The sequence below is a fragment of the Drosophila ananassae genome, chromosome XR (assembly GCF_017639315.1).
Source record: "Drosophila ananassae strain 14024-0371.13 chromosome XR, ASM1763931v2, whole genome shotgun sequence".
NCBI lineage: Eukaryota > Metazoa > Arthropoda > Insecta > Diptera > Drosophilidae > Drosophila > Drosophila ananassae.
In genome coordinates this window covers 13,549,936-13,574,563 of record NC_057932.1, presented here as the reverse complement: position 1 = coordinate 13,574,563, position 24,628 = coordinate 13,549,936, and the positions used below count along the sequence as shown (strand labels likewise).

Sequence of the window (24,628 nt, the reverse complement as noted above, 5' to 3'; positions counted from 1 at the left end):
GATTAGATAAAATGATTATGAAATAATTTTGTATTTTGTAAGCTTTAAAATGAAAAAAAATTTATAAATACAGTTTAGAACTTATTAAGATCCGTAACTTATGAAAAAGTTTAAACCTTCAAATTATAATAGAAAGTGCTAAGAACCAAGGATAAATTAAGATTTTTTATATTTCACTTTTGAATTAGAAAGAAAAGGTGATCCCTAGATAATTTATAGATTAAATATGGCTGATTATAAAAATTTAAATGAACCGTATAAACCATATTTAAATTTAATAATAATAGATGCGAATTATTTTTTATTCCACAAATTAGCCATATTGTCTCGAATAATCAAAGATCCTTTATCCTTTTAATTTATATTATTAAATGTCATACTTCATTTGATTTAAAATACTTCTCATTCGGGTATAAGTCGGTTATTCCCTTGCCTACGACTCTTAATTTTCCCCCACATCCGCCCTCGAGGGTTCCTGTCTTTCCTCATTTCCATTTGCCTTAACCCCACTCTACCTTTTCCATCTCAACAAAAATAAATAAAAAACTGAGAACAAAAGCAACTTAAGGACAGCAGTCACACAGCCTGGGGAGCAGAAAAGCAAGAAATGATAAAAAAGGAAATGCGAAATTAAAATACAATTTGAGAGCATCAAATAGAGCAATTAAGCGGAGCTCCCCTTTTGCCGCCCATATAAGTAGGCAACAAAAACGCGGAGAGGAAAGTACGCACACTCCCACACGCACTCAGACGCACACATGTGTAAGGGTGTGGAAAACTTGATTACAAGTGTCGCGGAAAGCCCCCAAAAAACAACTGAAGCTGCGGTTCCATAACATAACCATCATAATCAGTAGAAGCACACAGAAAAAAAGGGGTAACACAGGAGTACACATTTTTTTGGATGAATCATGTATAGGAAGGATACGAAGCTGAGATTCAATAAAGAGAAAGTAATGAGCTTCAAAGAAGAATGAAACGATTTAAAAGTTTCAATAAAGTATGAAAAATTGTTGATAAAAATTTAAAATATTTTAAATATGAGCTAAATTTTATGATAAAAATTTACATTTATTTATACATTTCAAAAGATTTTAATCTAAAAAAAACTTTTTAGATAATATTTAAAAAAATGTAAATGCCTGTCAAAGAGAAAATTATTAAAGGTTAATAATAATTATTTTGATGCATTTAAATATATATAGACCAGGTAGATATAGACGATGTAGAACAATAGCTATTTATTTGTTGTTTTTTTTTTAATTTTTTAGTTACTATAATTCTCAAATGGTTCTGGCACTTTTTGAATCAATCACTTGCTAAGCCCAACTTAGTGAGTTTTTTTCGTTTAGAAAGCAGAAATATTATATCATAAATTGCAGAAACTATAAAACACAAAGGCCTGAATTAAACTCAAATTTCTTTTCCAAATTTACCCTTAATTATATTCATTTCTCTCTGTGTAATTGTGGTAAAGTGCATGTTTCGGGAGATATTTGTCTGGTGTTGCACACATTGGGTGTTTGTATTTGCATTTGTTGTGCCATTTAAGCTTTACAAAAAGGACAACAAAGGATGCGCCACTGAAAGGCTGCGACAACAATAGAAATTACAAAGCCAGAAATAACAACAATACAACAAAGCAACATTACAAGTAAAGGAGCCAGAAGCAACAACAGCCTAGGATATTCTCCTCACGGAAGAAGTATTCTTCCTTAAGAACTTCTTGATCTTGAAATGTTATTAATATAAGAAAATATTGGAAATAAATTAAGAAAACATATTTTATACTTAAGTATTAAGTTACAGTTTTCTCTTTTTATCTAAAATGGAAAAGAGTTTTATTCGCAACAATAGCAGCCTGCGGTGACTAGAAAACAAGCAACATCAACATTAACATGAGCAGCAACACCACCAACAACAATAGGAAAAAATCAGCAACAACAAAAGGCAGCAACAAGAAGCAGCAACAGCAACACAAATAGTAGCAACAGCAACAGGAAGAGCAAAAAGCTGCAACAGCAACACCAAAAGGAAAGTGTTGCAGCTTGACTAGTTCTCGATGTTGTAGGTTGCTGCTTGGCTTCCTTTTGCCACGGCGTCTGTGTAATTTGAAACACTTGTGTCAACGTGGCCAGGACCCCCCTAGCACCTCACATAGAGCCCCCTTTACCGCCGCCACTGTGCCTGCTGCTGACATGTTTCTTTGGGTTGCTGCTGCTGCTGCTGCCTTTTGCTGCTGATGTTGCTGCGGTTGTCAGCGTCTTATTATCATCATCAGTGGCAGCTTTTGGCGGTTTTGTATATTTCCCCCCCCCCCGCCCCCCTTTTCCCACTCCACGCCAAAAAGGGGGCGTGGCTGGTAAGAAGAAGCGGCAGAAGCAAGGCTTTTCTTTTCGTTTTTAGTTGTAAGTTCTGGCGGAGAATTGTTTTTGGATTTTGGAGTCGGGGGTTCTTACAATGAAATTCACTTTGCCAAAAAGTTTTCATTTCATTAAAAAACCTAAGGGTGTATCTGTGTGTGGGTGTGTGTTTCACATGTGTGTGTGTATTTGTATGTGTGGTTGACTGACATGCAAGTAATTCATCAAAAGCAAATGCAAGCAACAAAACTGAGGGCAGATCCAAGAGATCCGAGAGTTTCTGTGTCCACAACTTGTGCCCCACAGCTGCCACATAGCACATACATACATACACTGGGAAAAAAACACACACGCTCTTGAAGACTCAGCTGCAAAGACAAGACGTTGCCACAAACAAAATAAAAATAAAAATAAAAAGAAAACAAAAGTTTTTTGGGCAAACACCAAAATAGTTCGGGGGTTAAGACTTTAGTGCCACAGGGGGCTAAGACGGCGTTACTCGCCTTAAGAGCTCAACAGTGTGTGCAAATAATTTGCATAAACACTCCAAAGAATATAATTATATTTCGAGAGAAAGCCCGAAAATGAATCGCAAAAAATAAATTATCGTTTGAATGGAAACCTTTTGCTCGAAAACCTATTTATCAGGACTGTATGTATTTCCCACACCTTTGTCAATCAAAAGTTAACAAATGAACAGAACTCATCCCAAGGACTCAAAAAAGTTTTTTTATATTATTTGTTATTTTTCCTCAATTTCCTATTATTTTTGTAATATTAATTGACCTTTTTGAAAGTTACTGGGTTGTGTATAAATCGGTTCGGGAAATTGCTTTTCTTTTAAATTCTTTTTTTTTCGTTTCGGGGGAGAAGAAAAAAGGGCTGCCAAGCTGCCAAAAATTTAATGAGAAAATCAACCCAAAAAAAGGGGTTTTGGCACTTGCTTTAATTAATCACCAATGAAGTGGAATACTTTGATTTGATAACGAGAGGTATCAAAAAATAAAGAAATACGTCCCTTATGTACTTTTATGTTAATGCTTTCGGTTACTTTGAGTTACTGCCTTTTATATTTTAGTTTCAAATCTTAATCCTAACTCCAATTTCTCTTCTTTGCAACCCCCGTTCAAAAAATTTCCAATAATTCTAGAAATGCGAGCATTTAATACATTCACTAAATATCGATAACTCCAAACTGCATCCCTGTTTTTCTTTCTTTTTTTTGTTTTTTTTTTTTTGTTATGAACAATTTAACATTTGCTACTACAACATGTGTGTGTGTTCGTGTGTCTGTTGCAGCAGGGGCGTATGTTGGCTTCATCAGAAGGGTCACTCTTAGGCTATAAGTGGACTTAGAGTTCTGTTAAAAGTTTTTGCATACAAGAAAGTACTTTTAAGTGTGAACAGTTTAAATATTATAAATCCATAAAAACTGTTATGGATTTGTGTGAAAATAAAAAAAACTGAATATAAAAATAGAAGAGTATAACATAAAATAAATATAGTACATTTTAAATAAACTGCTTGAGAGAATTATAATTTTCAAAATTTTAGACCTCTTTCGTATAGATATTTTTAGATATATTATAACTTTGAAGAGCTCACCTAGATTGTATGTATCGACGTATTTCTGCGATGATGTCGTACGCCAAATAAAAAATCGTATAGTAAAAGATTTTCTTAAAGAAAGTTACGTTGGAAGTACGCTACGATGGAATTGAATCTTCATTTTATGGAAACTTTACCGTTTATTTTGCTTCAATTTTTAATTTGCTTCAAAACCATAATTTCGATTCACGTACGATACTTTTGCGGAAATTGACCAATATGAATACTTTTGAATAGAATTCTTAAAGATTTTAAGCCCCCGTTAGCAAGTTTTAAATTGTTTTGTTTGAAAGAGTAACTTGAAATAATTTTACAGAGTAAGTTTTGCACATAAAATTATGAATAAATATTATGAAAATATTAAATTATTTGTGAAATCTTTATACTACTTAAAAACTTTATTTTAACCAAAATATTATAAGAGCAATAATAAAAAAAATAATTTTCAAGCCTTTCGAAGACTTTGAAAAATTAAAGAGAATATATTTTTAGGAAGCCCTCTTGCCTACGCCACTGCATGGGTAGTGTGTTAATTTTTTTTTGTGAATATGGAGTGTGAGTGTCCTGTTTTTTCCTGTTCTTTTTTTGGTTTATTTTTTTTTTTTTTTTTTTGCGAGTCCTTTAGACTGCGTATTATAAGAGGCAGAGCGTGAGCAGAAAGCCGGACACGGCGGACAAACCCATTAAGAGCGGCTGTCGACAGTGCCAACTCTGGTGATAGCGGGGCGTGGAGAGGGGGAGGCAGGACAGTGGCATGAGCAGGTGGAGCAGGGGGAGTAGGGTGAGCAGGGGGAATGCCCCTCGGAGTCGCGAAACGCCGGAGCTCATTTCGTTGTTGTCGATGGCGCCGCGTACTTCCGTATTGCCGATGCCGTAATAGGGCGGCGGCTTACGTGTGATGCCCCCGCCCCCGCCCATTTCGCCGGCCCCCCCTTGACCGCCGCCTGCCCCGGCCCCTGCCCCGCCATGCTGCTGGTGGTGATGGTGGTGGTGATGTTGCTGCTGATGTTGATGCTGATGCTGATTGCCGCCGGAGTTGCTGCCGCCGCCCGGCTTATGTGTGGGCGGTTTATTGCCGCTGGTATAGTAAACGTGTGGCGATAACGGACCCCCGCCACCTACTCCGCCCATACCCTCCCCGCCATCGCCGTCGAAATCCTCAACGGATCCGTACTGCAGCTCCTCGTCGTCCGGCTGGTAGGTGACTTTGACTTGTTGTTTCTGCTTTAAAATGTCATTGGCATCCGCATCCAGGTTGCCGGATCCGGCTCCGCCGCCGCCACCGCCCCCGCCGGACACGCCTCCGCCCTTGCCGCCCGGGTTTTTATTGCGGTTCGGTCCAGGGATTTCTGGGGACGAGAAGAAACACCAAAAAATGAATAAAAGTAGGAGTGCGAGGGCGGGCCAGTGAGTAAGTACAGGGAGAGTGTAATTGAAACAAAGGCGCAAATTCGTTCCATTTCGCGGAATCCGCACACAGTGGCTACAGTTGCGGTCGTTTTAATACATCAGAGGTCTCTATTATTCCATTTTATTCGTATTATATTTAATGTAATTTTTTCAAACGTTGCTATTCCTTATTTCATAGAGTATCTGGTTATTTGATCGCAACTGCAGCTCGCAAAAAAGCTTGCAAAAATAAAGAAAACTCACCGTAGAGACGAATACTGCTGTCGACCTCGCCCAAGGAGTTCTTGGCAATACAGCGATAGGATCCGACATCGTCCTTCTGGAACTTCCGCACAATCATCACCATTTGAGTCTCGTACATGGACTGGGACTTTTCCTGGACGTGGTACTTGCTCGAAGTGACTATCATTTCACCTGAAACACAAAGTCGATCGAAATATGTACATCCCATCAAAGCAATCTGTGACTCGAAAAGATTACAAATGTCAAAGCCCCCGACCCTGTCTAGAGACAAATTCAGTATATTTTCTACCATTGACCAAACCGTACGTAATTTCATAGAAAAAAAGCCAAAATTAAAAACCAAAACAAAAACACTTCATACGAGCAAATAGTTTTTCGATAGAAAAGCGCTCCATTTTGCACGAAAGGAAATTATTTTCAAATTTAAAAAGCGATTCAACTGCGACTTATCCAATGCTTTCGGGTGAGTATCTGAGATTTATTTCGGAGGAGTCTATAAGTCGGTAGTGGAAGTTGGCAAAACTGCAAAATAAGATTCAAAATTGTGTAGAACCAACTATTAGGCTGAAATTATTTAAAAATTTTAAACCTATACTGAATATCTTGACTTGAAAATTATTTGGCCTATTGTATGGTATTCGTAGTATTGCCTGAAGGAGTGTCAAGTTTTTGAACAAAAAATATAAATTTTTTGACAGTTTATCAAATTGTCTTTTTTGACAATCTTAAATCAAAATTTTTCAATACGGGGATTTCCAACCACGAGATGTGCCTGGTAAGGCCAAAAGTTTTAGGAGGTTTTGGAATGGATGGGTGATGGGTGAGCACCACCTGGAACCTGCTACCGGGAACTGGCTGGAGCTACTACCTGGAACGGACGAACGTGCCACAATCTGACAACTGACTAATGACAATGCCAAACGATTCGATTCGAATCGATGTTGGAGTAATGATGCGTTCGCCCCCCAGAGTCCGACATCTGCATAGATGTATAGTCTGTGTATCTATATATCTGGCTATCTACATATCTCACCATCGATAGGCAGGACTCTCTTACACACAGACACACACACACACACACACATATATATATATATATATGGAAGCACATACACTAGTACACTTACCCGTGTCCTTAATCCAGTAGTTAATTGATTTGGGCGAGGCCTCGACGTGACACTCGATTTGAACATCAGTGCCAAGTGGTGCGCCGACTAATTGATTCGGCACTTGGATGACTGGATGAACTGCAACGACAGAGGCGGAGAGAGAGCACAGGGGAGGGGGTTAGTTAGTTCACAGACGATACGCAGGTTAGAGGTTAGAGGTCGTGGGTTACAGGTTACAGGTTACAGGCTGCAGTCTAGTGGCTAGTGGCTAGAGAGCGCCTTCAAAAGATGCTGTAATTCAATAAATTGGCTTCACAGGACCCAGAAAATTCTATTTATTTCGTTGATAAAAGAACTTATATATATTTAAATTTCAAATACCCCATTTTGATTGGAAGAGCAGAGTTAACCTAGATCTATTCAATTAGTTTAAAATTATTCAAATTTAAAGTCCAAAAATATAGCATCAAAGTAGACTAGGTAACATCACTCCTTCTCAATCATCATATCATTTAGTTGCTTTCCACATCAACAGCACTTTCAAGTTTTTTTCTAAGCAAATATAAAAAAATAATCAAATAAAATAATCTACGTGGAAACATTTTGGAATAAAATATATCGATCGGTAAGAATATAATCTGGATAATATTTTCAAGCCATTGCTCTCCACAACCGACTAATTCTTTTCTCGATTCGTATATCCTTTCAAGTAAATAATTTATTATCATTCCCTTGCAGACTTGAGCTTAGAATTGGTTATGGCGGACTATTCCAAATATCTGGTCACATTGACCGAGCAACTGGGACTAGCCCAAGGAACCTTCAATGGGCTACGTCCTTCGCAGAAGGCTGTGATGTATGTGGGAGCTGCCACTGTGGCGTGTGTGATGGTGGGCCTGACTGTCAAGTCGCTGCGCGGACGCAAGCGCAAGGAGCCGAAGAAGCGTCGCACCATCGATCTCCTAGATGGGGCTGATGGTCTAATGACTGGACGCGGCGATGGTTCTGTCGGAGATTCGAAGGACGATAGCTGGATATCGCAGGACTCGCTCGATTTGTCCGGGGAAGTCTCGGAAGGAGACTCGTTATTTTCGTCCACGGTCTACTAAGGACGTCGTCCACCAACAATCGATCATCGATAGCCGTCAATCGATAATCGACCATCACCAATCGATAATCGATAGCTGTTAATCGATAATCGATCAGAATGACATTAGCACACCCCTTAACACACGCACGCATACCACAGCACAGCACAGCACAGCTCACCTCACAGGAACAGCACTGTACGGCCTGACCCCAAAATAATTTGTATCCCCCCTTTTGTATATATTATATATACATATATAGCCCACATATATATGTATATATATATATAGTTATTGTTTAATGCGTTTCTCGAGTTGTCAAATATATTTTATAATTTTATGGTGGCCGCTTCAGACAGCGGTCTTTGGTGAATTACGTCTCTTACTATTTTTGAGTGATTTATTTTATTAATACTTTAAAGCGATATACAAAAAATAGGGTCTAATACATAAATAGAATTTTGGGGAAAATAAGTGTATGTGCAGGACAGGAGAAATTATTTCTCAAAGCGAAATTAAAGCCTTATTTCATAGATTACTTGCTTGTCTAATAAATAGGATTGATATATAAAATATTCCTCCCAGAATTTTGGGAGAAATGTAACATTAGCATGTGTAATTCCGATTAGTCTTTTAGGAAGATACACTTGTCGCTATGCTAGGTTAGTATTTATTCCGATTAACTATGATTTTTGTTTAGACTGTGATTAAAAATTCTATAAATATATATCTAAACTGAAATGAAGTCTTCTCAATTAGTTTGAAACAAAACTGGCTCGATTACCAACCCAAAAATGAATTTAATATTGCAATGGTCGTTATGGTAATGGCCGTTTTCATTATTAGCAAATATTTTCCTAATTGAACTTTAATTTGGGGAAAGTATGTTGGAGAGAAGGGCTTGAATGCGGCTCCTCTTGGAGCTATTAATGCGCCATCTAACGGCATTCAGAGAGGACTTCGAACGATGGCATCCTTTCGATTCGCAAAGGACAAAAGTTGGTAGCAAGCTTGAGGGCCAATTGAGTGTGGCATAATTTGATGGGCGATGGTGGGCAGGGGGTGGCTGCACACGGGAGGGCTGCTCCCGCTGGGCCGAAAGGACTCATCAGGATGCAGGATGCATGCGGAGTCTGCACTGCATTGACAACTCTTTGGCCGGTGGCCCAACTTTCGTATTTATTGTCACTTAGGCCAGGTATAGAATGCAATAGAATGGAACTCCTTTTGGTCCTTTTGCATCGAAATTGGTGGTTTTGTGAAAGCTGGCTGCAGGATCTGCTGCTTGCCCCACAGCTCCTGCCCCTTTGTCCGTCGTTCCTGCCAGCTTACAGATTGCATATTGTCTTCGCACTTGAGACATTTGCGGCCATGTGCATTGATAGTTGATTGCAGCAGGACGAAAAAGGACGAAAAAGGACAAAATAGGACCAACAGGAGCATTGGAGCACCAGCAACAGCAACTGGAAAACTTCTTCTGGACCGAGTTCTCCTAGCCAGAGGGATTTTAATTGATTTCCATGGACCAGTGCGTTCTGTCTTGGCCATCACACATCCTTCATCCCTCCTTGTGTCCTTTTTCCTGACCATCGAGAGTATCTGGCATCGAAAAGCCGCTTGTGGTCGACTCTCTTAAATTTCATTTATGCATATAAAATAACTTTTCGGGCTTTGTTCTTTTCCGAGAAGGCCTGTCGGACTTCTGGCTCCGATCGTTAAAGCGAATCAAAATATTCTAACTTTTCACACTCGGCCAACGAGATTGGTTGTGGTTTTTCCAAATTCGATTACAAATTAAGTCAATATTCGGGTTAACCAGCTAATGGACTTCGTTAAAATGTTTCTCAGCAACTAGGTTAAACGCAGAATTAAATATAATAAAAATAATATATTGCCATACTTATTTTACAATTTAATTAAGTCTTTTTTTGAACTTTTTTAAATTTTTTTGGCATTATTTTATTTATGTTTATAAGCTATACTATTAAATATTCCAAGATATAGTTAAGAATTTAATCTCAAGCATTCGAATTTATTTATTTTTAAATTTTTAATTTTAAAAAACTAATAACAAATAAATAATACGCAAATTGTTTTTACCAAAATATAGGAATTATTGGTTTTATTTCGTATTTATGAATGTGTCGATACATATTTATATATATGTATATTATAAAATATATATATTTTTTATAGATAAATTTAAGTATCTGTTAAATTGTTTTCTTTTGAAATAGTTATTTTCAATAGTATGTAATATGCGAAAATGCAGATTTTCGGTTTGAATTTCTTGAAAATTTTTGAAAAAGAACTTGAAAAAAAAGAAAAAATAAAGAAATATATTAAAAAGTATTCTCTTAGAAGCATATAATTATATTATGTTGTCACTCTTATAAAAGCATGTTAAAAGTAAAATTCTAACAAAAAATAAAACATAGATTTAAACATTTTTTTATTTTAAAGCGATAAAATTTGAAGGTAGATAGGCCAATTTTAAAATCCAAATTAACAATATAAACTTCAAATTGTAGTCTCAAAAAAGAATATGTTTTCGAAGCAGGAAGCTAAAGTCACTACTTTTCTCCGAGTGCACTAGAAAGAAGTGCTGGCCTACTGGGACTGATAACTGGTAACTGGTTTTCGTATGGCAGCTAGGCATACGTGCTGGTCCACTGGTCCTGCTTTAATCCACATCCTGGAGCCAAAGGACTGCCAGGAGGAATGGAATGGAGTGAAGTGGAGGAAGGTCCCGCCGCATTTTGGGGTTACCTTCCTGGTGGATTTCAGCATTGGGGCAAGGACTATACTGGGGAAGGGCTATCCTCACGGCACTTTCGCTTGGCGATTTGCAATTTTGCCATGATTATTCTGAGCATGTTCCTGCCTGCCCGGTGGCCAAACGGTCACCTTTCAACCTTTCAACCTTTCAGCCATTCTGGCATTCCGGCATTCTGGCCATCAGGCTGCCACGTTGCCACACGTTGCCTTGCAGCTCGCTCAGTTTTGCGGCAAACAAAGCCACAAATATGCACTAATGACGTCGTCAGCTGCTGCCACTGTCCCCCCTTTCTCTGCTTTCTCCGCCTTTCACCTGCGCCATCCTTCTTCTCACTCCTGAACTGTTACCTGCAATCTCTGGCAACAGACTCGCATTTTGTCGATTGTTTTTCGAGAGCTTGAGCTCTTCGAAGGCGACAAAAAGTCTGAACACACGCGTGTTGCAAGTTCCAAGTTGCAAGTTGCCAGTTCACTGCGTGCACTACTGTGCCTTTCGTGAGCACTTCGCCCTAATGCCCAAAAGGTTGTTTAACCTCTTAAATAGAGTTTGTTTCATATTGTTTCATCAAATTTTCCGAATATATATGCATTTAAAATACACATTCTCTTTAATTCCTTAGTGCCTATCCTAGAACAGATGGGACAATGAGGACAATTCAGAAATTATATTTATATTTTATTCGTACATTGGGCTTCAAAAGAATCGGTGCAGTAGCTCTGGACCTATGATGCGCACCGAATTCGACCCTAGTGAGCTATAATTCATAAAACTCTTTGTAACTTCGTCAAATTTTATCCTATTGATTTTATCGTATTATCCTATTGATTTTAAGATGATGAAATTTCTTTGTGAAAGTCAAGACTACATTTCTGACAATTCAAAAAACTTTCTATGAGGAAAAATATTCCAAAAATAATAAAAATAAAACTTGTAATAAAAATAAAACCCGATAGTGAAGCCGCTGCTCAGGTACTTTGAAAAGTGCCAAGAAAAGGATGTCCAGCGATCACAATGCCAGAAAGATTTCTCGGACTCGGAGAAAAGGCATTCAGATTTGCAGGAAAAAGTTGCCCTTGGATCACCAAAATGTCAAGAAAAATATGCGGAATTGCAGAGAGAATTTTCTGGTTTTCTGGTTTTTATTCAGGAAAAAGATGCCCACATATCATAAGTTGCAATAAATGTTAAAAGGCGGAGAAATATCAAAAAATCAAGGCAAAGGTTAGTTGATAGAATCCAATTAACTGAAAGCTAAAACATCTAATGTCCCATCTTTTCCATATCACTGTCCACCAACCCAAAATTAAATTAAGCTCATCCGTGAAATCCACATTTCAGGCACAGATCCTTTTAAAGTGGTTTGCCAATTTGTCATTGGAATCTGGTTGGATAATAGCTATTTATAAACAAATTGAATCAACGGCTCCACCACTGGAGACACATGGATTGGCACTCCACGGCAGGGAATCAAATTTTTAACCTTCGATCGAAATGAGGATGGAAATTGGGTGAAGGAAATTGCGAGGTGTGTACCTTAATTTTGTTTTACATTCTTTTATATCTAGAACAATATTTTTTCTCTGATTTAGAACTGATTATCCTCATGAGGAATTATATTTAACAATGATGATTCAAAGAATATCTTATGGGAAAAAACAGCTGCACTGAATTAACTTTGGTAAATAGAAAATTAAAAAATATATATATAGAATATAAAGACGCAATCTGTAATTTGTACATTGCTTAGATTTAACTGTATTTTTAATTATTTCTTAATATTGAATAAAATTGACGAATAAAATATGTGTTGTTCCTAAATTTACTGAAAATGCTGGAAAAAACTTAAAGAGGAATAAGTAAACAACAATTTTTATTTTGGAAATTTCAGGCTCAGCTCCACAAGTGTCGCTTGAATTTCCACTAAACGGCGCAGTTTCGGACAAAATATTGAAACCATTTGGTATTAACTGCTTTAAGGACACCCATTCATACTGGCAGGAACACAACCTCCTAATATACCAAATAATTTCAAATTTGTACTTTTAAGCAAATTTGAAGTTTCATGATCATTCAAATAACGCCTTTTAACACTTGTTTGAATGTCAGTAAAAGGAACTCAGTTACAATTTACAGCACTGGTTTGAGATTTAACGAAGTTTTCCAACACTGTTTATAGGATTGGATGGAGCTATAATTTATTTAATTATTTATATTAAGAGGCATATCAGACCCTGTAAAGTGTTCTAATCTAAAGGTGGATTTTCTTTTTCGTTGAAATTTCCCCAGAATTAACGGAGAAAGCTTAAAGTCGGTGAAAATAGGGAAATATTCATGAATGAGACGGAATGAATGGAAATGAATGAGAATAAAATTCAGATGAAGATGTAGAATGTTCCGACCGGGTCTAATACTCGCAGCATATGTGTTTTTCAGGTTGCCAATATGCTACTAGTGGCACGCGACCTGTTCCTGTTGCACATCCCAGAGGTGCAACTAATTAGGGGAAGAGCCTAATAAGGCGCCCCACAAACGGAAGTGGCAATGCAACGGAAATGGTGCGAAATGTGGCATGTAATGCACTGACAGAAAATGGTTACGAAGAAATTAGGGAGATAAAAATATATTGCAAGATATTTTATCTCGAGGCAAGAATTAAAATTATTTGCAGAATTTTTTGGTTACGCATTTTTTGTTAGTGTAACTTTATCAGGCAGCTGCAGCATCTGTTCGTGCAACTGACTCCGGAAAAGTTTCCCGGCGGAAAAGCTGGGACCGAGGGGGAAAATCTAGACGCGATGCACCCACTGACTCCTTGGCAAACAAATTGCGAGGAAGTGCTGCAAAATGGCAACAGGAAAAGTAAACACGCAGGAAGACCCCTCGGGAGGCAGGAAAGGCGGCGAAGGACGCTCCGCCACTCGAGTTGATCAAAAGTTTGGCCAGGTTTCCACCGCGGGAGCGCCACGTCTTGGCAACTACAACTGCTCCCCGAAGATAACTGTTAACCAGTAACTGTTTACTGCTGACAAGCAGTGCGAAGAAGGGACTTCGAATATTTCGATACCCTGCAATGATTTTTCTTTCCACAGATTTAATATCACTGTCTTTTTTTACTTCAAAGTGATGTTTCGGAAAATAAAGCTCAGACTTTATTAAATGACAGTCATTTGGAATTACAAAAACAAAAGATACTTTTGAAGATCAGTGTGATTTCTTTAAACTGTTATAAATTGGAACTTAAATATGGAATAAAAGCTTAAACATATCTCGATCGATAATCTGATTCTACCAACAATTGTTCATTATTTTATCCGCCTATAATTTATAGAAGAATTTGTATTTCTATAAACTATTTATTTTTAAAAATATTTGGAACATTTGGAACAATTGTTAACTATTTCATCCGCCTATAATTTATTAAAGTCTTTTTACCTTTAAAAAAATTTAATGACAGATTTTGAATTAAAAATTGTGATTTTTTTTACCTATTATAAATACGATCTTAAATATGGAATACAATTTTAAACATATCTCGAATAGACATTTGGAAAATTTAAAGGAAATCTTGAATATAGTAATCTGATTCTACCCACAATTGATAATTATTTCATCCGCCCAAAATTCTTAGAAGTATTTGTATTTTTTTAATATTTATTTGGCTTAATATTTAAAATACTTATTTTGTTTTATGTCCCCAGATTGGGACAGTCTTCACCTTTTTATTTTTGAAGCCAGCAATGCTGGATAATTGGTTTGCCTCACTTATGGAAAATAAGTAAAATAAATAAAGACAATTCATGAATTTTAAATTAGGTTTGCACTTTTAAATCTTTATTTTAAGCCCATCTGTAGAGGTTTAAGTTCCTGGAATGCACCGCGACATATGGCCAATGGAGATGCACTTAAAGACCGCATTAACACAATGTCAAAATGTTAAAAGGCGTGATTTTGGCCCAAACAGTGGGAGTGGCAAGGGGCAAGTGGCATGTGGCATGTGGCGGGGGGAGGTGGCAAGTGGTAGGTAGGGGTGGTGCTGCAGTGGTAAACTGCCAGAGCCAAAAAACAAACAAGCGCAGTGAATGAGCTAGCATGCCCCCTTTTTGGTCTGTACGCCACTGGCCCGATGATTGAGTGAACTGCCACATGGCAGCCGAGCCAAGGGGCAAGTGGCAAGGGGCAAGCGGCAAGGGGTGGTGTAGTGAGGCGGGAGGGGGTTGTGCAGCACGTGCTGCAGACAGTTTGACAAAAAAGCTGTGGCCCACCAAAGGGCACCTGCCACGCCCCCATCCCTCCCAGAAGAAACAGAAAAAGAAGCAAAATGGAAGGACGAGGAAGAGGAAGATAGAGGGGATGATGGGGCTGGGGATCAGGTAATGCCCGGTATCAGTGACAGGATTTAAACGGATTACAACAAGGACAATCGAGTTAGCACGGCACATAGAGCATAGAACCTCCGGTTTACCTTCTGTCTTCTGCCTTTTGCCTTTTAGCCATCAGCTCTGCTTTGCCACTCCACCCGCAGCCCCCCCGCTTAACATCACCTTTGGACCCTCTTTTCACACGATTTTCCAAATTTTTTGCTTATTTTTTTTTTGTATTCTTGCTGCTGCTTCCTTGGCTGCAGGACATTTCCCCACAACGAAATGGACTGTCTCTACACTGCGGATAAATACTACAGAATGCTTAAATTGTTCGCAGTGTTCTGCATTTGGGAATAATATCAGCATTTTAGAACTTTATTTTCTTAAAATTATATTAATCTATAAGTAGATATTTGAAATTATTAGAATTTAATTTAATAAAGTTGAAGATTTTTTTAGGAAGAGTTTTTTTAGGATGTTCTCTACTTAAAGAGATGAACATTTTTTATATGAAGACAATAAGATATTTTTTAAATTCCTAATTCTTACTGTAAAATAAATTCCATTTTTTAAAGCTTAAATTTATTAAAAGTTCATTTAATGAAACATGAAATAACCATCAAACATCAAATCACCTTATCAAATAAGGATAAAAAATATAAAGACTTTTTTGATATGGAATGAAAATTATAAAAATGATTACTGACATTTATATTTTCTGTAATTTGTATAACATTAAAACTGTATCGAAAGAGTACTGTCAATGTTGCCTATAATTATTAGATTTAAATAGGAGGCTGCTATTTAGATCTTGCAACTAAATAAGTACTAACAACTAGCTAATAAAATAGCCCCACTTTTTTCCTTGTGTATAGACTTAATGTTAGATAAACGTGGCAGCTGCCCTGGCTGTTGGCCTGGCCAAAAACCGAGCTGCCTGACTGATGGATTCCCGGGCCAAAAGGAAAGGGTCAGAAAGGAGCTGACCAACCGCAAGCGGCTCTAATTAATGGCGCATCCTGCTGCCTGCAGCCTGCATCCTAAGGATGCTAGAGCTCGTGGATGTCCTGAACACGGACAGTGCATATGGGTGCTGCTGATTAAATACTCACAGTGAATGCTGAGGGAGATGCGCTTGGAAACCGAAGGGGGGACTCCATTGGAGGCTATGCATAAATAGGAGCCCATCTCGTTCCTTGAGATCTTCGACAGCTTCAGAACCTCGCCGCGAAATGAGGGAGCTGGTTAGGGATACAATTAAATGTAAAAAATGTAATATAATTTATATAATATAGGGGGGAGTCCGGCATAACTGCTACCCACCCAAGGTCTTGGTTCCCACGTTGTCCTTGAGGACAATTTCGTTGCCATCTTCACGCCGCCAGGTGACAATCGGTTCCGGATAGCCACGGGCCCTGTGGAAGAAGACTTTTATTTAATAAACAGCAACGGCTTAAAATAACGTGATATTTAAAATATGTATATCCACTTAAAAAAGTTGTAATTCTCTTTCATAATTATTAATCAAATTTTACGATTATTGAAATTGGATGTGTTTGAGTTTCAATACTTCAATACCTTTATTTTAAACGTTATATAATATAAATAATATAATTATATTTTAAAGTCCCTTAGACAAACATTAGTATTTAGAAATGAAATATTTGGTTATGAATCTTATGTAAATATTTTTGAATTTTTGAAAATTATCCAGAAGCTAAAAAGTCATTAAAGGCGCCATAAAACAAGCAACCACGCCTCAATGGTTGTGGCAAGTGGCAAATGGCAAATACTAAAATACTAAATGGCAGTCAGTGCCGGAATGCCGAATGGAAAATATTCGAGTTCAGTGGCTTATTAAATTTAATATGGCGATGGTTCTTCAGTTTCACAGATTGTAAGGCCGCGGCTCCTACTTCTGCCATTGTGTTCCTACTGGGGCAAGGAAACTTCTATTCAATCCAAAGGCACAGCACAGCAGTACAGGGCTGAGTAGAAAAGCACAGCACAGCACTGCACGGCGGCAGAAACGCAAAACGCTTGGAGCCAGCAGGCGCCGTTCGAGTTTTCTTGGCGACTTAAGTGTGTGGAGCAGTGGTTGGAAAAATGTATAAAAAAATTAATTTGATGGACTTGGGCGTACTTAGCAGGAGGATAAGAAAAATTACACAATAGCTACATACAATTTAAAAATGTACAGTTGGTCAAATGTTCAAAAACAGAGGAATATTGAATAGAATTGAATGGAATAAATCTATAAAGTGATTCAATTTTAGCACCTTTGAATTTGAAATTAATACTTCTTAAAGAAATTTAACTACACGCGGCGTGCTGTTCGTCATCTACTTGGACTGCATTACTATTAAAACTTGATATCTTAAAATTTCTTGATTAAATAATTTTATAAATAGCATCACTAAGCAACAGTTGGTGGAGCTGACCACGAAACGTGCATGACCCTTGGTCGTGGAATACCCAGGGTATCCCGAGAGAAATGCGTGTTAAGACAGAAGTTGTTCAACAGCGAACCAGACACGGGTGTGGTAAATTTTTATGATGCCGCAAACAGATGCAAAAATGGCTAAAAAGAAAATCAAGCAAACACATACAGACACCCACCCACACACACACACACACACACACACACACACATACAGACAGATACTTACAACCACATGGAGAACACAATGGCGGACTGGCTAACAGTTTTCAGTTTTCAGTTAGCAGTCACTGCCAGTTGCTTAGCCATATTTAGTCGGGCCAAGATGGAATATGTGGTAGTGGCTGGTGGCTGGTAGTTGGCCTGCAGTCTCCGGCCAAACTAAGTGCAATTTACATGGCCAGAAGACAGCCAGGCAACGCGAACTTGGCTCAAACAAAGCGACAGATACACTGATGGGGAAGATGATGGGGAAGACGTTTTGACCTTCTTTGGGGCTTTAAACTTGTTTTTACTTTTAATTTTCATAAGCAAGCTAGTACTTGGTATATGGAGAAGGTTTGGTGTTAGTTTTGGCTATTTCTTTTAAGGAAAAATATATTTGAAACGAATAAATTTTGAAATTTATCGAGGAAAAAATAAACCTAAAAAATGAAAAAATAGAGAGAATATTTAACTCGTTTTTTGGCAGTTTAAAGGGAAAGGAATCTGATTTAAAATTAAAAATAAAATAACAAATAAATAGCTCACATATAGCTTCCTATTATATGAAGGAGCCACCGAAAGGAATCTAAATAAATTCATGTTCCTTATCAGCTCTTTGACCTTTGACATCAAATCTGAACACAATATGTGAATAAATGTATAGGTATATTACAGTCAGTAATAAGATATAGTCGGTCGAAAGAAGTCGTTCCGATTAATATGCTGTGTACTGAAAATGAGGGTGTGAAAAATTAAGAAGTGATGAAAGGTTTTCAATATCAAGCAAACGGAAAATATTTACGAAAAAATAACTAACTGATAAGACATTTAAAAATAAAATTAAGTAGATTCACTCGAATTTGTAATTACTTAAGCAATTCTCTTGAATACTGGGCTTAATCTGGCAATAATAATAGCTTGTTGAAATCTTATATAAATATGTATATTAAAATAATAACTTAATATATATACTTTAAATGCTTGGGATATATATATACATATAATTATAAAAAATAATTCAAAATTGGAGAATGTTAGCAAATCAGTTGACAAATATTAATAAAAAAAAAATGGCGAATATATAAATGTTCAGAATATATAATCGATTTGCCCAGCATTTCTAGGTCTTTACCCTCCAACCCATAGCAGATCTAGAGCTCTTCAAGAAATACAACTACCAGGTGAGTGACCTGATTGGAGGATAGTTTATTCTAAATATTTTTATTCGAATAAATTTTATTAAAATTTCGCTTCGGCTGGAGGTTCTATTCAGGGGTAGTATTCAAATTTTGTTTTATCTTCCACAGGATATAATAATTTTTTTTAATATTATTTTTATTTGATAGAATTTGTCCGAGCATGATGGTATAACAATGGAAATTAGAGGAAATGACGAAAAAGAGCCTTTCCGAATGAACATAGAACATTGAAAACTAAAATAGAATCATTGAATGAAAATATGCATTAATCTGTATACATATAGTTTTAAGTTTACTTTTAATAGTTCGACTTGCACATTTTGTTGATCTATTTGAGCTTTTACATTGTCATGTTCCAGACTCTTTGATTGCACCTTCTCGTATTTATTTTGGGAGTCCGAATAATTTTTCAGAAAGTCCTCGGCATCTTTCTGATACTGTGGTTTTGTTTTTGAATTTCGAATAAATCTGCCGATTAAGAATTCCTTTTGAGTTTCTCTACCCCTAGAGAAGTTTTAGTTTCTCTAGAGTTTTTAGGACCATCCTGTAAAGCGCCCTTTGATCGGCTCTGATGGAAAATTTCCTCCAAAAGAGAAACAGTAATGGATGTTTTGAATTAATTAATGAATGTATTTCCGAAAACAATATATATTATATAACTTGAACACTTTTGATCAAAATTTTAATATCCTTTGCAGGGGATTAATAAAAGAATACATTTTATTTTTGAAATATTGAAGCTACAACAGAAGGATCCAATTTTTTAAAGGAATGGGGTAACAATTTAAAACATCCATAGCCCGATTGTAATTATTTTATAGGTAATTATATAATATGTTTGTTATTTATTTTTTGTATTTATACTTTGTTTATTTTTCACTTTAATGCATTCGAGATTATTAGCTTATATGTGCGTGGCGCCAAAAGCTGAACTCATTTCGAGGGTTTTGCACTAAGTGGCATTAAAAATGAGCAGACGAGGAAAAAGAATGAAATTTTCAGACAAGCTCTCTAATAGCTTTCCACACACACACTAGTTACACACTCGCAGATGGAAAACAAGGAAAAGCCAGAAAAAACGCGCTTATCGCCATCGTTTCATCATTTTGCGGTTAAATCGTTAAAAAAAAAAAAACAGAAAACGGGAGCAACACTTCGTGGTTGCGGTCAAGTTCATAAATCAGGAAACCCAAACCCCCTTAAAGTCCGCCCATCCCCTATTCTTTTTGCCATTTTGGCATTTAGGGGCTAACCAACACAAATTAGAGACTCTTGGTAAGCCGCTGGGTAATACCCTTGAAAGGATTCTTGAGGACTCCATCTGAGATCCAATGACTCAAAATCCTAAACTACCCCAAGCTGGCGGTCAAGACCAAGGGTAGCCGTGGGGGTTTTGGTGCTAAATCAAGAGAAATGAAGTGTCACTTAATTTGTTGACATTATTACACCAGAGAGGGACAGGACGAAGGATAAGAGAGAGAAGGACACATGGGCTGGAGCGAGAGGGCAAGCTAGAAAACTACATTTTCCATTTAATACCTAATGTGAATTGCTTTAGTTTAAATAAAAGCTTGTAAGTTTACTTCTGATGTCTGCAAAGGTTTATAAATTGCAAAAATGATCTTGCCAGATTACCATTAAATGAGGTTTTTTTAGTCTTTTTTTTTTAAAGCTATAATCTATTAAATATCATATTTCTTATATAAAAAACCCTAAATTTTTCTCACTCAATATAATTTTTACGACTTAATGCCACTCGGGGAGTACCTACTCACCGACATGTCAATCGCACCGAACTGCCCTCCGGCACAATCACATCCGACGAGGTGTCCTCGCTGATGAAATCCGGCGGTATTACCACGTCCAGGAAGCCTATCTGCAGGATCAAAGGGAAGTGTAGATAAATGAATGAGAAAATTTGGTAATAAAATGGGAAAAGTGGCTAAGAAAAATTTGAGAGAAAGTCATTATCCAGAAAGGATATTACATGATATTAAAAAGTGTAGAATATTTAAAATGTTTATAAAGGTTATATAGTTTTTTAAAGAGTTTTAAAGTTAAAAACTAACAAAGTAATTAGCTGAAATTAATATTAGTGGACAGACGGACACACGGACAAGAAATCGACTGGGAAATTATATTTGTACCCTAAACAAGATCGGATAGCTTTTGCTAATCTGGAAGCAAATTATAATGCCCACTTTTAGGACATGAGGAGGGACAACAAAAAAAAAACCAAAACATTAGCACGTCGACGCGTCGGAAGATTTTATATTCCACTTCCGTAGATTATCGCAAATTGGCGGGGGGGAGGACAGAGAAACCCATAGGATAGTGTGTGTTTTTGGAAAAATCTGCTGATTATGCAAGTGGCTCGTAAAGCAGAAGTAACGGCAAAGTGTTTTATACGACAACTGGCCAGGAGAGAAGTAAGAGGAGCAAAGTGATGTGGAATAAAGTGAGAATAAACTAAGGTTGCCAAGGCGAATGAAATGGCGTTAAATAGTTTAAGACAGTGCCGTGTAAGTGAGGGAGTGGAGGGGTGGTAGTGCACTTTGACCCCACCGCTGCTTCCTCTTGTTCTGCGTGCCCTGCTCCTTCCCGTTCACTTCCCTCTTGTTATGAAAAGCGTAAAAGTGCAAATAAAAATTAAGGAAGCATGAAATACATTTTATTGGCACCATAAACTTCACTTCGCTGGACACACGAGTGTACGTGTGAGCGGACACACACACATGCCCAGGCAGGGGTAACTGAAGCACAGACGGGGTCAAGGAAATAAAACACCTTTTGCTTCGATTTAATAATAAATAAAATACACTTTTGTTTTGATTTCGAAAGTTAAAGTAGAAATCCATAATTATACCCGGTACTTAAGTAAAAAAATAAAATATAAAATAAAATATATTCATTTTGGTTTATAACATTCAAGTTAAAAAAATGGAATGGAAGGAATTTTTGAACCTTGTTTGATAAATAATATTATTTAGTTAATAAATTCGGGTAATAAAAATAATATTTAGTTGCGTAAAATTAATATTAATTAAATAGTTAAATAAATTCCTATCTGGCGCCATTTAGTTCCAATAAGTCTCAAAAACGCCGAAACCTTGAAGTTAAATACACAAAAATTGTTCCTTAAAATATAATCAGATTATTTGTAGCTGGTCCTGCCTCCTTGACCACTGGTGTTTCTCGGCGTACATCCATGCTGCCCTGCTGCCAATATACTCGTATATTCGCCGACATGTGAGCGTGTGTGCTCGCATAGTTTTCGCTTTCGATTTGCAGCGCTTTCTCCGCCTTTCTCCCCCTTCTCTCGCACACCCCCTTTTTCGGCCAAAAAGATGAGAAACGAAATAAGGCAAAAACAAAGAATAACATCCAAAGTACACCAGCTCAATGCATCGCATTTTACTTTTCCCATTTAATGCCGCATGAAAAGGGGAATCCGCACGAGGCCAACCAAACAAAAGAAAATCATTCTGACATCAACATTGGAAGTTCTAGAGGCAAGCTCTCGCAAAAAATCTAAATAGAAATCAAAAGCAATTTTGCATTTTGTGGCCAGCATGGCGTATACTTAATGTCCAATATCACGTATACGCATTACGTAACCCACCTGACTCTTCATGGGATCCGTATTCAACTGGCACATGTAGCCGCCCCGATCCTCCTCGGAGACGGCCTTGATGTGCAGGTTCCAGGTGCTCTGGTCCAAGTGGCTCACTGTGACACGCGGGTTGTGCGTGATCACGTTCTCGTGTATCGCCTGAATGGCCTTCGTGTCGGCCTTGAGCCAGCCCACCTATACGGGGAGGGGACGGGAGGAAATTAATGTTTAATCGATTTAATTTCAGTTTTGGGATTTTTTGGTGTTTAATTGAGGGATTTTTCTTTAAGATATTTCTGGAATATTTTTATATTTGGAAAAACTTTGAGATTTTCAATTAGTAATACAATAAAATACAAATATTTGGGTTTAAATTTAAATAAAAGGACATCTTTAAAATCTCCAAGAAACGGTGTTTAAGGACTTGAAGATGGAAAGCTACGTTAAATGTGTTTAAAGTGAAATTAAAACATAACAACTTATAAAAAATTTAATAAAATTTTATTCCCTAATAAAAAAATAATATAAATGCTAGGAACTACATTAAGGGACATACGGACACGCGGACACGGTTCCTTGGAGAATCTCAATCGGCTTGGCTTGAATCTGCTTCGACTTGAAACCAAACCTGCTTAAATGTTAGCCTCTTAAGAACTAAAAGAATAAATAACTAACAATAGCAGGTACAGTGAAGCATCGACTTACCCGATAGCCGCCCAAGTGGCGGACGTGACACGTGAAGGTGGCATCGCGTCCAACCGCGACGGACACATTGGAAATGCTTTCCACAAACTCCGGTTGAAAGGCGCCAATTGCTGCAAGGAGAGAGGTGGTGGGTGAGTGAGTGCGAGGGGCAGAGATTAGAGTGCAGCGGAGAGTGTGTGGCAGTTAATGATATCGCACAGGTTCACTGGCAACTGCCCTTCTCCCGCAGCGGCGAAAAAAATATTTCCTGCGTGCCTCGGCTGCCAAAAAGTCCGTGATTTATCGCTTTTAAATGTGCCCCCCTTACCTACTACGCCACTGATTTCTGCCACTGGCCTTGCCAACAACTTAACTGTGCCAGACAGCGGAGGGGGCCGAGGGGGTCGCGGACGCGGATGCGAAGGGGCACAGACTATCAACAGACAACCGACGCCGGCAGCAGACAATTTAAAGAGCTGCGGCGGCTAATTGAAGATCGACATCCGGCCACCACGGCGGCTACGTAATTTCTCTTCATCCTCGCGTTCCATTCCAATCCCTTCCCCTTGCCCCTCCTTCGGGCCACTATTGATGCCAAGCCGATGCAGTCCAGGAGGGTAAGTGGTAAGCTGGCGAAACGGGCCAAACGGGCACAACGGGCAGCGGCATACGCAAATATAAATAATTTATTGAATCATTGAAAATCAAACATTTCACTTGCAAGTGCTGCAAAAAAGTTTTTCAGGCCGCGAGGCACAAAGCCCACAAAAAAATCAAAAACATCTCCAAAGGGCCTTAAGTAGTCGAATGAAAAATACTGCAGCTTTTAGGATTTGATTTTGAGAGTGAAGGAACTATGGTAAAATATTAGCTTAAAATAAGTTAAGGTTTTAATATTTGTTGTTTCCTAAGTTCCCTGGGACCTAAAAATAGTAAGTGGTTTCGTTCGTATACAAACTATCTTTTAAGTATTATTAATAAGGTTGATTTTTGTTATGTTACATAATTCAAGAACCTAAATATTAATACTAATAAGTTACTTAAACAATTTTAATCGCTTGACCCTCTTAAGAATTTTGCTATGAATTTTTGAACTAATTTATGAAAATGAATAATAAATTGAAAATATATTAAATTCAATAATAATCAAAAAAGCATTTAAAATACAAAAAATCAATCAAGTTGGCATGTTAATTATACGATTCCGTATCCCCAACGCTTTGTCCATTGAGGGGTATGAAAAAAATAATGGAACCGAACCTAGGCAGAGTCCTGCCGGGAGGATTGAGGGGGAAAGGATGGCAGCAGACGGCAGGAGCAGCCACGCACGACTGGTGTCCTGGCCGCAGAGCAGACTCTCCTTTTTCCAACGTCTACATCATCGTAATGCATGCAAAAAACTTTTGGCAAACTTGAAATTTAAATATTTATAGACAGTACACTATATATAGAGTATCGTTGCCAGGACACTCGGGGGTGTATTCTGTGTGTCTAGGAGTATCTATATATATGTATGCGTATATAGAT

General features: G+C 37.6%; 2 protein-coding genes across 3 annotated transcripts in view; one reads left to right on the top strand and one right to left on the bottom strand.

Annotated features, from left to right (window-relative positions):
• Positions 1 to 4,502: 4,502 nt before the first annotated feature.
• The window catches only part of LOC6504974 (lachesin), a 28,731-nt gene continuing 8,605 nt past the window's right edge, over positions 4,503 to 24,628 (bottom strand). The window contains exons 2-9 of the mRNA XM_001965670.4: positions 23,123 to 23,232; positions 22,427 to 22,612; positions 20,580 to 20,680; positions 16,285 to 16,376; positions 16,074 to 16,202; positions 6,752 to 6,871; positions 5,625 to 5,795; positions 4,503 to 5,320 (exon numbers count right to left, since the gene is read on the bottom strand). Of these exons, the coding sequence (XP_001965706.2) occupies positions 4,605 to 5,320; positions 5,625 to 5,795; positions 6,752 to 6,871; positions 16,074 to 16,202; positions 16,285 to 16,376; positions 20,580 to 20,680; positions 22,427 to 22,612; positions 23,123 to 23,232 (1,625 nt within the window). The 3' untranslated portion in view covers positions 4,503 to 4,604. The remainder of the gene's footprint in view (positions 5,321 to 5,624; positions 5,796 to 6,751; positions 6,872 to 16,073; positions 16,203 to 16,284; positions 16,377 to 20,579; positions 20,681 to 22,426; positions 22,613 to 23,122; positions 23,233 to 24,628) is intronic.
• LOC6505295 lies at positions 5,888 to 8,194 on the top strand. Of its 2 annotated transcripts, none has more exons than XM_032452059.1 (2): positions 5,888 to 6,087; positions 7,472 to 8,194. In XM_032452059.1, the coding sequence occupies exons 1-2, from the start codon at positions 6,078 to 6,080 to the stop codon at positions 7,840 to 7,842; spliced, it is 381 nt and encodes a 126-aa protein (XP_032307950.1). In that variant the 5' UTR covers positions 5,888 to 6,077; the 3' UTR covers positions 7,843 to 8,194. The 2 variants fall into 2 exon arrangements, with proteins under 2 accessions (XP_032307950.1, XP_001965707.1); XM_001965671.4 differs by lacking the exon at positions 5,888 to 6,087 and adding an exon at positions 7,224 to 7,358.